Here is a 14,715-nt window from a genome sequence, read left to right on the forward strand (position 1 = left end):
GTGACATCCTTCCACCACCCTTTTTCTTTTGGATGAATATTTTACATTACAGAGATATTTTATATAATGTGACCAATTTGCATTATATGCCTGTACATGTTTTTAATAGTATATTAGACAATATATTGCAGGTTATTTCACTTAATTCTGGTTTCTAAGTCAATTTGTTTTAAAGTTCAAAATGTGCTATCTTAACAATGCAAAGACCAAGGGGGAAAATGCCAATAAACAGTATACATCATTTGCCAAATAAAGAACAAAATAAAAATGCCCAAAATTCATTTTAGAATTCCTAGTTTCCTGATATTTAACTCACTTAACTCTATGCTCTGTGATAAAGCTCTACCCACCTCTTGACAAGTGCACAGGCGCACCCACAGCACTGTGCCAATACCTCTATCGTCATCATTACACCATATTATAAATGTTTATTTCATGTCTGTGTCCATTTTTAGACTTAGTGAGCTATCCACTGTCAGAACCCTAGTGCAGAGCCAGACACTGGTAATATGTATTTGCTGTTTACTGAGAGTTTATTATAATAAAGCAAAAATTGAGAAACATTAAAAGGGTAGGTTGTATTCTATAAAACTGTGTTTATAGAAAGGGAATAAGTATATATTTATCTAGTTAAAAATGTTTTCTAATATCAGTTTTATCCCTTCTAAGTCAGTCACAAAATTCTATTTGTATTCTCAAAATGTATTTTTCATGTTTGTCCCTTCTCCAATTCCACCCTCATCAATTTCTTTTTTTTTAAGAGACAGAGTCTGACTCTGTCGACCACGGTGGAGTGCAGTAGCACAATCATGGCTAGCTGTAGCCTCAAACTCCCCGGCCTAAGGTGATCCTCCTACCTTAGCCTCTGGAGCAGCAGGGACTACAGGCATATGCCACCACACCCAGCTAATTTTTGTATATTTGTAGAGATAGAGTTTCGCCATGTTGCCCAGGCTGGTCTCAATCTGTGTGCTAAAGTGATCCACTCACCTCAGTCTCCCAAAATGCTGGGATTACAGGCGTGAGCCACTGCACCTGGCCAAAAACATTTATACTAAAAACAACCTATTTCCTATTGTATCAAATGTAAACACTCTTTGCTAGCTTCTAGGGGTCCTCATGATATACCTCCACCCATCAATCAAGCTACTTATTTAACTGCTGTAAAATTGCACAGTGCCACACAAGACATAGTCTCTTCTCTCAAGAGTACAGTGGTTTATTTTCACAAATAACTATAATACTTAGTAGATTACGATAATACCCTAAAAGAAGTATGAACAAAATCTTTGAATGTTCACAGATGGGGGAGACAATTTCCAACATAAAGGATCAAAGCTGGCTTTATAAAGAAAGTGAAAAAGTTAATCTTAGAAAGAAGGAACATCTCTGTCTCTAGGAACAGGAGAGAATGAACAAAAGATGAGCAAACAGGAAAAATAAATGTAGAAGAAAGAAGTTTGGGCACTTTACGTGGTAAGGGTCATCTTCTCCATAAAGTGAACACATAAGCTAAATTGTGAAAAAAAAAAAAAGAGTATGGTGGTTTTAAGTTTTAGATAGCCATCCTGTGACATTTGATAAAAAGAAATGAAAAAGATACCTAGGAAGCAGCAGTAAGAGCCATCTGAGGGTAATCAGCAGGGACTTTACCATAACGTTTGTGAAATAACTTGTCACAGTCACCAGCTAGTTGGCGAATCCAACTTGGCTCCCTATCAACAAATCTTCCTTCAAGATCTTCACTGACTTTGCTCCACTTAGTTTGTTTCCTTGACACAGAACCATGCTGTGCTCATTCTCACCTCCATGCTGTTTGACTGTCCTCACTTGTTGTGTTCACGGACTGCATTTTTCTTCCATACTGATTCCAATGCATTTGTTCATTAAGTCATTCTTAGCCATTTTTATCAAGATCTTACTGACCTCCTTGTAAAATGAATACACCAGCATACTGTTTTCACCGTAAGTTGGCAATTAATTATATTTGGTCTTATGTTAACTATTTCATGGATCAGTTATCTCCCTCACCAGACTGAAAACCCAGTAAGTGAGGAGCTTTGCAATATTTCTCTCCACAGAATTTGTTTCAGTGCTAAGCATACAATAGGCATTAATTCATACTTTCTTAATAATTACAAAAACTAAAACATTTCATTATTTGTCCTTCTTTCCATTAGGAACAAGACACAAAAAATTATATGAAAGGCCCATAAAAATCTATTTTCTTCAACTCATTCTTATTTTATAAAATAGCATGTCTATGCAATAGAGACTTTATTGGACATAACTGAAAAACATATATGCTCATCTGGTCTATCTGAATATAAATTAATTATTCTACAAATATCTGCAGGAATTTTTCTGAGATATCCAACATCTGAGCAGTCCATACTTAGATATCAGCCAGGAAGGAACTACTAACAATTCCAACTTTCTGCATTCCTCCCACCCCACCACATCACTTTTAGTTATAAAATATGTAAATGTATCTTCCTATTTTCCTTAGATAACCATGGTTTATAGTCTGTTACATACCTATTGAGACCTGTCTCTAAGCACTTATTTATACATATAATACAGGGATTTCTTATGTTTATGTGTTTGCTTTCATAATGAGATCATTCTATTTGCTTCTCCCCTCCCCCATATAACAGGTGATAGAAATATTTTTATGCGGCCGGGCGCGGTGGCTCAAGCCTGTAATCCCAGCACTTTGGGAGGCCGAGACGGGCGGATCACGAGGTCAGGAGATCGAGACCATCCTGGCTAACAGGGTGAAACCCCGTCTCTACTAAAAATACAAAAAACTAGCCGGGCGAGGTGGCGGGCGCCTGTAGTCCCAGCTACTCCGGAGGCTGAGGCAGGAGAATGGCGTAAAACCCGGGAGGCGGAGCTTGCAGTGAGCTGAGATCCGGCCACTGCACTCCAGCCCGGGCGAAAGAGCAAGACTCCGTCTCAAAAAAAAAAATAAAAAAAAAAAAAAAAAAGAAATATTTTTATGCTGAGTAAACACAGATATACCTCATTCTATTTAACCATTGTAAAGTGTTTCATGGTATGTGTGCCACTGTCTCTCCAATCATTGCTCAACTGATGGCATTTGTTTAATTTTTTAAAAAAGAATTATGTAATAAATACCCTTAGACATATATCTCTGTGTATATGTGAAAATATTTCTTATGTGTCAGAGGATATAGATATTTAAAATTTTAATAAATAACAAAAGGCTACATCATTTTTACTTCCACCAAGAGTGAAGAATAGCCCCATTTACTCATATCCTTGTAAAATGGGGAGGGATGGTATCAACATTTTATCCCTTGCCTATTCCATTCCTATGGCCACCACTATAGCAAGGTCAGCAGAAGTGAAAATTTTCCTGCGAGTAGTGATCATGTTTGATTATAAAGAACTTCGAAATCTTCTGATAAAATTTTAATTTCCTGCATGCAGCTGCAGATAAAGAGGCAGCTAACCTTTAAAAGTAAAATGGAAGTAAAGAAGACCATCCCTGGCCGGGCGCGGTGGCTCAAGCCTGTAATCCCAGCACTTTGGGAGGCCGAGACGGGCGGATCACTAGGTCAGGAGATCGAGACCATCCTGGCTAACACGGTGAAACCCCGTCTCTACTAAAAAATACAAAAAACTAGCCGGGCGAGGTGGCAGGCGCCTGTAGTCCCAGCTACTCGGGAGGCTGAGGCAGGAGAATGGCGTAAACCCGGGAGGCGGAGCTTGCAGTGAGCTGAGATCCGGCCACTGCACTCCAGCCTGGGCGACAGAGCCAGACTCTGTCTCAAAAAAAAAAAAAAAAAAAAAAAAAAAAAGAAGACCATCCCTTTTGCTCCTTTACATCACCGCTTTCCCTATGGAGGACAGTTGTTTCACTGTAACAAAATGGCCGACTCATTCACCAAGGGGTCTTTGAAGTCTGCCATAAGAGGGGAGAATTTATTAACAGAGGAAAGTCTCCATGATCTTACTCCATCAACTGACATGCCTCATTCAATAACCCTTTACAGTATCACAGGAGATGAATACAATAAACATGTTTTTTATTCTCACTGAAAACTAAAAAACTTTCTCTGGTAACAATGATTAGTAGGGGAACCAAATTCTAAATGTTTATCAACTCAAATCCTAGTAAATAGAACCAGATTCTTGAAACTTCTCGTCCAAAACCAAATAACTCTTAAGTTTCTCACTTTTAAAACCAGAGTAGGTTCCTAGAATTTAAAAATTACAAAATAAAAATAATGTAGCTAAATTGCTACATGGCATTATCTAGTACCAAAACCAGCGGTAATTTAAATTAAGAGCTACCTCCACCTTTGTTGGATCTAAATTTTTTGCTTTTTGGTGAGGCAGAAGGGGTTGAATTTCTAACACTGTAATCCACGAGAATAGGCTATTCTGATGAAGAAATTTCACATTTGCAAAGGCCTTATCACTTGAGACTGCTGGCAAATTCAAAGAGTCATCCACATTTTGCCAGAGTCCATTACTCTCAGCTAAATAAAAGAGGTTAAGAAAATTAAGGATGAAATATCAAAACTCTTTTATGCCAGAAGAAAACATCAGAAGTCTAGCTTTTATTGTGATTCACCCTCTGCAGTGGTTTCAACTCTAACCTCTCTCAATGAGTGGTTTTAACCACAAACTAAACTGCAACCTAGAAATCAACACATGCTTGCTGTAATGTTGAGCCATCTTGACTAAGAAATAAAATCATTGTTGTTGAGCTTCTGTATATAAACGTAGGCTGATCAGTGCCAATCACTGGCATTTAGCTTTCAAGTGCTTAACTTTGTCTATAAATTGTTCTGTGCTCCACTTTGACAGCTTGCTTTCTCTTATGCTGTCAGATTTTAAAAATATGGTGAAATCAAATGGCTATGAATTAAAATTAGATTCTTTCAATTTCAGCAAATATAACCAGCAGCTTTAGGTTAATTTAGTATAACTTTTGAGTAAGACTAATTTAAATGATCATAATCTTATTTTAACAAAGTGGCAAAAAAGTAGTAGGAAAGACTCAGGGTTCGAAGGATGAAATGTCAAAGGTACAATTATTTTTTTTAGAAACATTAAACTAAAAGCAAACTGAAAAGTAAGCAACACAGAAATTCCTGAATGTTAAAAACCCAAAGAACACCACCATTAAAAAGAAAACTAGTAAAGCTGTTATACATATGCTGCACTGTAATTACCTAAAACCCAATTACTAAAATGACTAAAATGCTACTTGTTGGTATAACCATAATTGCTGTAACATTTCTTCAGAGCCCAGTGCAACAAAAAGGCCTCTGTGAATTGTTCTGTGCTCCAGCCTTGAAGGCAAGGTTTTGTGGCATAGTTCTCTCCTAATATCATTTTGAGAAGAAATAGAAAGTAAAATATTTTTTCCTACTTCAGACCGTTTCTTCCCTGGATTACATAAAACTACCAGAGGTACCAGAAGGCTTTAAAAAACATCAGGTTCATACTTTAAAACAAAGTAACTGTTGGTATGAAGCTTAATATTTTCTTCTGTTCATAGCTAATTTCTGAATGAGAAAATATTCATATAAAATAATACATTTTTTAATTCAAGAAGGCAGACTAACAATTAAATCAGAGAAACTATAAATATGTATTTAAGCACTCTCTTACTTAACTGCAACTTGGTAAACCCCAACCCATTTCCTTCTGTCTCTTCCTCACATCCTATGAGCTGTCAGCAATACTAGCTGCTCAGCCTGGAAGTAAATGGCAGCAATTATCACAGGGGAGTGACAGTTACTCCAGGAATGTTCATGTTAAATAAAGAAAAAAGTAAAAACATTCTGGTCTACTTATAAGAAAAAAGAAAAGAAGGAAAAGGCAAGTAAATACAGTGATTTCTGGAAAGTAACTGTAAGATGATACAAGATTTTATTTTCAGTTATGAATTTAGGGCAAGATTCTTTAGTCCAGGGAAAAGAGAGTGAGCAGCTGCTTCCAGACTGGCATCAACTCTGCAGAATAGGTGTTGGCCTTTCTGTTTTTCATTTTAAGTTATACTTTCCCAGAACTAGAGTAGGATTTAAAAAAGGAAAAGTATCAGGAGAACCATAATTCAATTAAGTTTCCACTATTTAGGGTAAATTGTTCTTCCTCAATAAATGAGAGTAAAAATCTCAAAGGTCAATTAAAACTGTTGAAATTTGTAAGAGACCAAGACCCAAAGGTCAAAGTTGCCCACCAAACCTCAATCTTCTGCTACGCAATCAAAATACTAGCACTGGAAAGGATGGAGAAAGACAGAGTAATTATTTTAATAAACATGGTAATTGATAAATGACTACAATGTCATAAAAAGTTTCAATAAATATTACCAATTTACTTTGCCATTTACTCAGAGTAACAGCTGTACTATACTTGGCGACAACTACCGAAGCTATATAAAAGTAAATGCAATGTTATTTAAAATTTTCTTGTTGTTAATGTTTCAGTTCTCATTGATTTCCAATTTGTAATACTGTAATCTGACCCTATAGAATAAGCTAGAGGTGAGGCATATGTGTTATTCTGAGATAACATCTAAACTACAAGAGATTAATACTAAAATCAAATGTTTTCATATTAGTAAACACACTTAAAACACAGAAGAATCACCTCTAATAGGACACTAATCCTACTTACCAGAAGACTGTACTATATATCACCACCTATGCTTTCTCTGTTTGCCAGGATTATTCATTTCAGTACTTTAATCGCATGCACCTTTGACTATTATTTAACAAGACTGAGATACAGACACATATAAAAATATTAAATAATAAAATATTGTTAGACTATTTGAGACAGAGAAGGCTGAATGAAAATCATGCTTTATATATCTATCTGATCAGTTGAAGGAGTAGGCAAAGATACAGATATTTAGGAGAAAACAGTTCTAAACAGAGAGACAGGAAGTACAAATATCTCAAGGCTAGAATTTACCTGATATGTTCAAGAAACAATAAAATGTCTAGCATGTGTAATATCCTAAGATATACACAGTGACTAAACATCAATGAGAAGGATAAGAAAATCACTTTATAACATTTCAAGTATCTTAAATTTTAGTTCTCCTGTCTGATTTGCAGTAGAGTAAAGCAACATTTGTTTTTCTAAGACTAAGAATTTGGATTTTATAAAAAGTCATTTTTTGAAAGTGCTTTTAGGTGACGTTTCACTTAAAGTGATTATGATGAGATTATGCATTATTCTTTCTTTTCTTCTTTACCATTCCAATTAGTTGGTTGTTCATACTAACCAAACTTGCAGATACATATTTCAATGTAAAAACATACAACACAAACTAAATATGTCACTGTGTGACATATTTACTATACTGAACACTATACTGAATATATGCTGAATATATATGGCCAATAGAGAAAGCATATGTACACTGAATATATACTGAATATACTGAAGAACACTGTACTGAAATAAAACTTAAACCTGTATGTTGAATTGGCCCAGAGTATACTAGGAAAATGTGATCCTGAAAAATAAACAGTGAGAAATAAAATATAGTTCTTAAATTTCAGAAATCTAGAAATAATACTTTGGCTGGCCAAGCAAAATGACTAAGTCACTTATCACGGGGGGAAAAAAAAATGGACTGGCCTCATTTTTGTACATTCAATTCCAGAAGAAGGTAGAACTATCTGTTAGTTCTACTGAGATCCTCAAGGAAAGGAAGTTTGACCCAATTATTTATATCCATCTAAACTGTTTCTGAATTATATGAATTATAAAAGCTATACACATACAAGAACTATAGGAGAATACTGTTCCCATGAACCATTTTTGAGAAAATGACTACCAACCAGACTGACTTCAGCCAACCAAGAAATGACTGAGGCAACTATGGCAACAGGACTGCTGATGAACATTAAGACTAAAAACAAAAATGGGAATTAGTATAACAAGGTATGTGTTACCTATGCTGACAATGCAATTAACAAAAATAAGAAGAAAAAGAGACTCCTCCAGAAAGGGCAGAAAGTAGAATAAACTCACCGATTGCCTCATCTGTACCATAATTGATATTTATGGATCACTCTACCCAACAAAAGTAGAATACATATTAAACTGCACATGGAATACTTTTACTATGATGAAAGAATTCAAGTCCTATCAAGAATGTTTTTGACCACAATGGAGGTAAACTAGAAGTCAAAGTCTAAGGTTTTTGCCTTTAAAAGTAATAGCAAAAACCGCAATTACTTTTTTACCAACCTAATAAACAAGCCATAGATCACAGAAGAAACAAAAAGGTAAATTAGAAAATACTTTTAAAAGGAAAATACAATATATCAGAATTTGTGGGAAGCTGCTGAAGCAGTACTGAAGGGGAAATTTATAGTGCTAACTGTCTTTATGAGAATAATAGAAAGGTCTCAAATTAATGACCTCAAGCTGCCACCATAAGAAACTAGAAAAAGAACAAATAAAACTCAAAGTAAGCTGGTGAAAAGAAATAATAAAGTTCAAAATGGAAATCAATGAAATAAAAACCAGAGAAACAATAGGGAAAATCAATAAAACTAAGAGAGGATCAATAACATTGATATACTTCTAGTCAGAATGATTAAGAAAAAGAGAGAACATACAAGTTCCTGATATCAGGAATTAGAGAGGTGGCATTACTACAGATTCTACAGATATTAAAATAACATTAAGAATGTTATGAACAACGTAAAGCTTTAAAATATGATAAATGAAATAAAATAAATATATTCCTTGAAAGACCCATATGACCAAGTTTGCTGAAAAAGAAAGTAATAACCTGAATAGCCCTATACCTATTAAAGTAATTGAAATTGCTTTAAAAAAATTCCTATAAAGAAAAGTCCTGTCCTGGATGGCTTCACTGGTGAATTTTATCAAATATTAAAGGAAGAAATAATGCAATTTCATACCAACTATTCCAAAAATTGAACATATGTAGCCAGCATTACCCTGAAACCAAAAACTAGATAAAGATAGGTTGTATAATATTACATGTGAATTTATTGTTTATTCAAAACAAATACATCTAATATTTAGAACTTCTACCAGAATGTAACTTTTTAATTTATTTCTTCTTGGTAAGCAATTTTGGTCTTATTATCTGGGTTTTTATCAAGTTCAGGGAAACATTATAAAATTAGATTTTATAACTGTATCACCACTATTTGGCCTTCTGGAACATCTAGTCCTATCTGCCATGACTTTGTAATTTTTTCACTTCTTTTCTACACATTTCTTTTTGATCTAGATTCTAGGGGACTTTTAGTTTATCCTAGAGACCAGTTTCTGGCTGTGTTCATTTGGTTATATGGAATTTTCCATTAAATTTGATTTGGCAAACATATCTCTAAGAGTTGTATTTTATTCTTTGTTTCCTTTTTGTATCAGCCTGATCATATTTTAAACACGCAGTTTAAATATCCTTCCTATGTTCTTTTTCTCCTAGGATCACTTCTCCTTGTTCATCTTGGCCATTTCAATAGATTTTAAAGAGAAAAAAAGGCATGAAATAATTGTGTTTGGTCCTTATCATCTTGAACCAGAAATCTGATTCTCTTATTTATACAGGACATTCAGTAGAATATTAATTTTGGATATTAATAAAATAATTCAGTATGTGTTGCAGACAATCTTGCCTTTCAGAGGGACATCTAAACCATAAACCGGTTAACTAGAATATGTAATCTCTTTCCACTACAAATAGTAATATGATAGTGTCATGGGCCAAAAATCAGGGAAACATAGATTCTAATGGCTACTTATTACATCCATATTTCAGCTTGCTTTTCTGTAAATAATTGTCCTGTATAACCTAAGACAGTCTACGCAACCCTGCTAAGAAATTCCCTGAAACTGCTTTGTTTTAAGTAATGGTAGGTAATTCAAATAAATGCTCCCAATAAAAAAATAAATAAATAAAAACATCTTCCAAAACCAAAATCAGAGAGTTAACAACATAATGACTAAGCACCAGACCAGAAACAAGCTGGGAACCCAGATACAAGCAAAACAATGGAGATAATTCCGTCCTAAGAGCACATCCCTAACTGGAAGACGCAGCTAAAAGGCTAAGCCATTTTTTCAGCAAGAGTCAAAATCTAGGGTCTGCCAAGGGTGAGGACTCTAGTCATCAACCTCACCTGGGACCCTCTAGAGCTGCACCCTACCAGTAAGGGTGAACTGGAAATAAAACAGCCATCCAGTTAGCCTGCAGAAAACCTTTTAATCACTTGGGGGACCAAAAAAATCTCAAGCCTTGAACACAAATGGATTAAAGTGATCCCCTCTCTACTAGGTACCCAACAGAGGCAGACAAAAACTCTTCTGGAGAAAGATAACATCATCACAGGCCTCAAATTATTTAGTAATCATGCCTCTGAAATACTCATGACTGGACCAAGTGTGGTGGCTAAGGCCTGTAATCCCAGCACTTTGGGAGGCAGAAGTGGGCAGATCACCTGAGGTCAGGAATTCAACACCAGCCTGGCCAACATAGTGAAATCTCATCTCAATTAAAAATAGAAAAAAATTAGCCAGGCGTGGTGGTGGGCGCCTATAGTCCCAGCTACTCAGGAGGCCGAGGCAGGAGAATCGCTTAAACCCAGGAGGCGGAGGCTGCAGTGAGCCAAGATCGCACCACTGCACTCCAGCCTGAGCAGCAGAGTGAAACTTGTCTCAAAAAAAATAAAAATGAAAAAAGTAAAATACTAAATATTCATGACTGAAATTATGTAAATTAAGTAGAGATGTAATTTTTCTAAATAAACATTATAGTATCCTTATACCACATTAATAACTAAAAAGGCATCAGAATTTTTAAAATTCCCTTTACTGGTATAAATTTATGCGCAATCGGAAAAAATAAACAAGACTACATAAACACAGAACATATCACAGCTCAATTCAATTTTTTTGCAATTTGGCTAAGTCTCTAAAACATATTTTGAACTTCAAGTCATCTCCTCGCTTATCCCCTTAGTATTACAGATAAACAAACTTTAAAGTATACTGGCCGTGTTTAAAAAACTAAACAACAATGGTTTTATTTTTCAGTATGGAATACTTTAGCAAAGAAAGGACCACACCCAGTATAATAACATGCAACTCAGAAATAAGCAGAAATAGAAAAAGCCACCCATTTTGCAATTTAAACTATGACAGAATATATACACATGTAACTCAACATTCTCTCTCTTTTATAATCCCATTGGGCTCATTTCCTAAAACCTATTTTCTTTGTCAAGAAAAGGAAATGAAAAGTTATTTTAAAATATTATCTTAAAAGTTTTACAACTTTGGTAATTGTGAATTTTAATCCTGAATTTTCATTACCAAATGGACCAAAAATAGTCCTGTTAATATCCAGTTAGCTATTAACAGCTATCAATATCTTCTTTCTCCTCTCATACCTATAGTATCTGGGAGATCTAGCAGTTCATTGTGCTGCAAGTCAAGGTTGGTTATCTGTGTACAGTTTCCAATCTCCTTTGGAAGGTGTTCAAGTTGATTGTGAGCTACATCCAGCGTAATGAGGTTACATAATTCACCTGTAAATTGACCAACATAAAAATTCAATAAGCATTAAAGAACATACTAGATAATACTTGTAAGCAAGAAAATAAATCTTATAATTTCTGAAAACAACTGGAAACAAAACCATATTAGATAGGCAACTTTTATTTTAAAATTTTAAATCATTTAGTGAACATACTTGCATTGTAAGAAAATGAAAATTTCTTTTTTCTGTATCACAATTGCATTTTCTTTCTCAAAAACTAAGTCAACCACAAATCTGAAACCATTACTTCAAGATGACATCTGATAAAATCTCGTTTGTGAATGATTACTTTTCCAATCTCTTTAAGTAACCAATTCAGTCACAAATGTTTACATATATTCCCAAATTTGAAGTACTGATTTTGTTAACCAAATTCAGCATAAATAATATCAGATACACCTTGAGTTCAGTTTGAGGGTCATAATCTATCTCAAGATACGGAAATAAATGGAAATGGAAAAGTAATTTTAAAATATTATCTTAAAAGTTTTACAACTTTGATAATTGTGAATTTTAATCTTGAATTTTCATTACCAAAATGGATCAAGATAGTCTTCTTAATATCCAGTTAGCTACTAATAGCTATCAGTATCTTCTTTCTCCTCTCACACCTATAGTATCTAGGAGGTCTAGCAGTTCACTATGTTGCCAAACAAAGTTGGTTATCTGTGTACTGTTTCCAATCTCCCTTGGAAGGTGTTCAAGTTGATTGTGAACTACATCCAGCTTTCAAATATGAAATCTCACATATGCTTTCGAATATGCATGTGTTCTGATGTTATATAAATGCATAAATTGACATTTATAAATAAAAATTGCTTCTCAATTTACTAGGACTCTAAAAGGACAGAAAATAAGGTATATTTCTCCCTTTCCATTCTGGTTGAAAGGTCTGTATTGGCAATTTAAATTACCTGTAGTGTTACTGAGTTTTAAAAAACCTTTTCATTTTTATTGGTCTTGTCAAGGCTTTTCTATTATTATTTTTTAAGGCAGAGGTTGGAGATACAGAAAAGTACAAACTATAGAACTCTGAAGAATGGGTGTGTAACACATTTTTAAGCCACATATAATAAACACAGGCAACAAAAGAAAAATCGATCTTAGATTTTATCAAAATTAAAAATTTTAGTGCATCAGAGGATACTACGAAGAGTGAAAAGGCAACCTATACAGTGGGAGAAAATATATGCAAATCACATGTCTCATAATGGATTGATATCTAGAATATATAAAGAACTACAATAAAACAAGACCACCACAAAAAACCTCAAAGAAGCCGATTTTAAAAAGGGCAATGGACTTCAATAGATATTTCTCTAACGATATACAAGTGGGCAATAAACACATGAAAAGATGCTCAACATCAGTAATCACTAGGGAAATGCAAATCACGAGATACCACTTCATACCCATTGGGATGGCTATTATCAAAAAATAGAAAATAACAAGTACTAGTAAGGATGTGGAGAAATTGGAATCTTTGTGCACTGCTGTTGGGAAATGGTACAGTTGCTGTGAAAAACTGCACAGTGGTTCTTCAAAAAATTAAACATAAAATTACCATACAAGTCAGCAATTCAACTTCAAGGTATATATCCAAAAGAACTGAAAACAAGGACACAAACACGTATTTGTACACCAATGGTCATAGCAGCATCATTCACAACAGTCAAAATGTGGAAACAACCCAACTGTCTATTAACGAATGAATAACCAAAATGTGGTATGTATATATAAAGGAGTACTATACAGACTTGAATACATTTCTGATAGGTGCTAAACATGGATAAACCTGGAAAACATTATATACCACGTGAAATAAGCCACACACAAAAGAACAATTTTATGAGCCCTCTTATATGAGGTACATGGAATAGTCAAATTCACAGAGACAGAAAGCAGAACGGTGGTTAGTAGGTGCTGAGGAGAGAGGGGAATGAGGACTTATTGTTCAACAGGTACAGAGTTTCAGTCTCAGACGATGAAAATGTTCTGGAGATGAATAATGGTAATCGTTGCACGGCAATGTCAATGTGCTTAATGCCACTGAACTCTACAAGTAAAAATGGCTAAAATGATACATTACATGTTATGCATATTTTGTAATAAAAAAACTTATGGGACATAGCTAAACCAGTGCTAAGAGGGAAGTTTATAGCACTAAGTTTTTACATTACAAAAGAGGTAGGATCTCAAATCAGCAATCTAAGTCCATCTCAAGAAAATAGAAAAAGGTAAAAATAAGTCCAAGCAAGCAAAAGGAAGGTAATAAAAATGAGTATAAATCAATAAAAATGAAAACAAGGAAGAAAGAGAATAGTTAATGTAAATATAAGATGGTTTTTTGGGGGAAAAAATCAATGTTTATAGCCCTCTGCCATGATTTACAAAGATAAAAAAGGGAGAAGATACATATTTCAATTAGCAATAAAAAAAGGAATACAGATCCTACGGTGTTTAAAAAGATAAAACGGACATACTACAAAAATCTTTGTAATTATAAATCATAAATTCAAAAACTTAGAAGATATAACCTAATTATTCCAAAGCCACAAACTACCAAAACTCAATCAATATGAAACAGAAAACCTGAATAGTACTGTAACCATTAAATAAGTATTTGTAACTAAAAAGTTTTTCAAAAAAGAAATTCTAGGCCCAGATGGCTTCACTGCAGACTTTTACCAAATTATGCAATGTCTGCCAAAAAATAGAGGAGGAAACAATTTCAAACTCATTTTATGAGGTATTACTTTGATATTAAAATCAAAGACAGTACAAAAAAGAAAACTATAAATCAATGTCTCTCATGAGATTTCTATGTCAGGAACTCAGGCACAAAAATTCTCAACAAAATATTAGAAAACTGAATTCAACAATATAAAAGGGATTATACATCATGACCAAGTACGATTAGGATTAATTCCAGATATGCAAGGCGGGTTTACTATTTGAAAATCAATCAACGTTATTTACCATATCAACAGTCTAAGGAAGTAAGATCATTTGATGATTCATACAAGGAAAACTTTTAACAAATGCAAAATGCATTCATGTTAAAAACCATCACCAATTTAGAAACAGTGGGGAATTACCTCAATTTAGTAAAAAGCTTCTATAAAAACTTA

General features: G+C 34.2%; 1 protein-coding gene across 4 annotated transcripts in view; it reads right to left on the bottom strand.

Moving 5' to 3' along the window:
- SHOC2 (SHOC2 leucine rich repeat scaffold protein) overlaps positions 1-14,715 on the bottom strand; it is a 104,546-nt gene that overhangs the window by 28,094 nt on the left and 61,737 nt on the right. For all 4 annotated transcript variants that reach the window (XR_004430566.1, XR_004430567.1, XM_033183005.1 and 1 more), the window contains one exon: positions 11,436-11,573. Coding sequence is in view for 2 of the 4 variants with exons in the window: in XM_033183005.1 (XP_033038896.1) it covers positions 11,436-11,573 (138 nt within the window). In the remaining 2 variants the exon portion in view is untranslated. The remainder of the gene's footprint in view (positions 1-11,435; positions 11,574-14,715) is intronic.

The sequence above is a fragment of the Trachypithecus francoisi genome, unplaced genomic scaffold (assembly GCF_009764315.1).
Source record: "Trachypithecus francoisi isolate TF-2019V2 unplaced genomic scaffold, Tfra_2.0 Contig01579, whole genome shotgun sequence".
NCBI classification, from domain to species: domain Eukaryota; kingdom Metazoa; phylum Chordata; class Mammalia; order Primates; family Cercopithecidae; genus Trachypithecus; species Trachypithecus francoisi.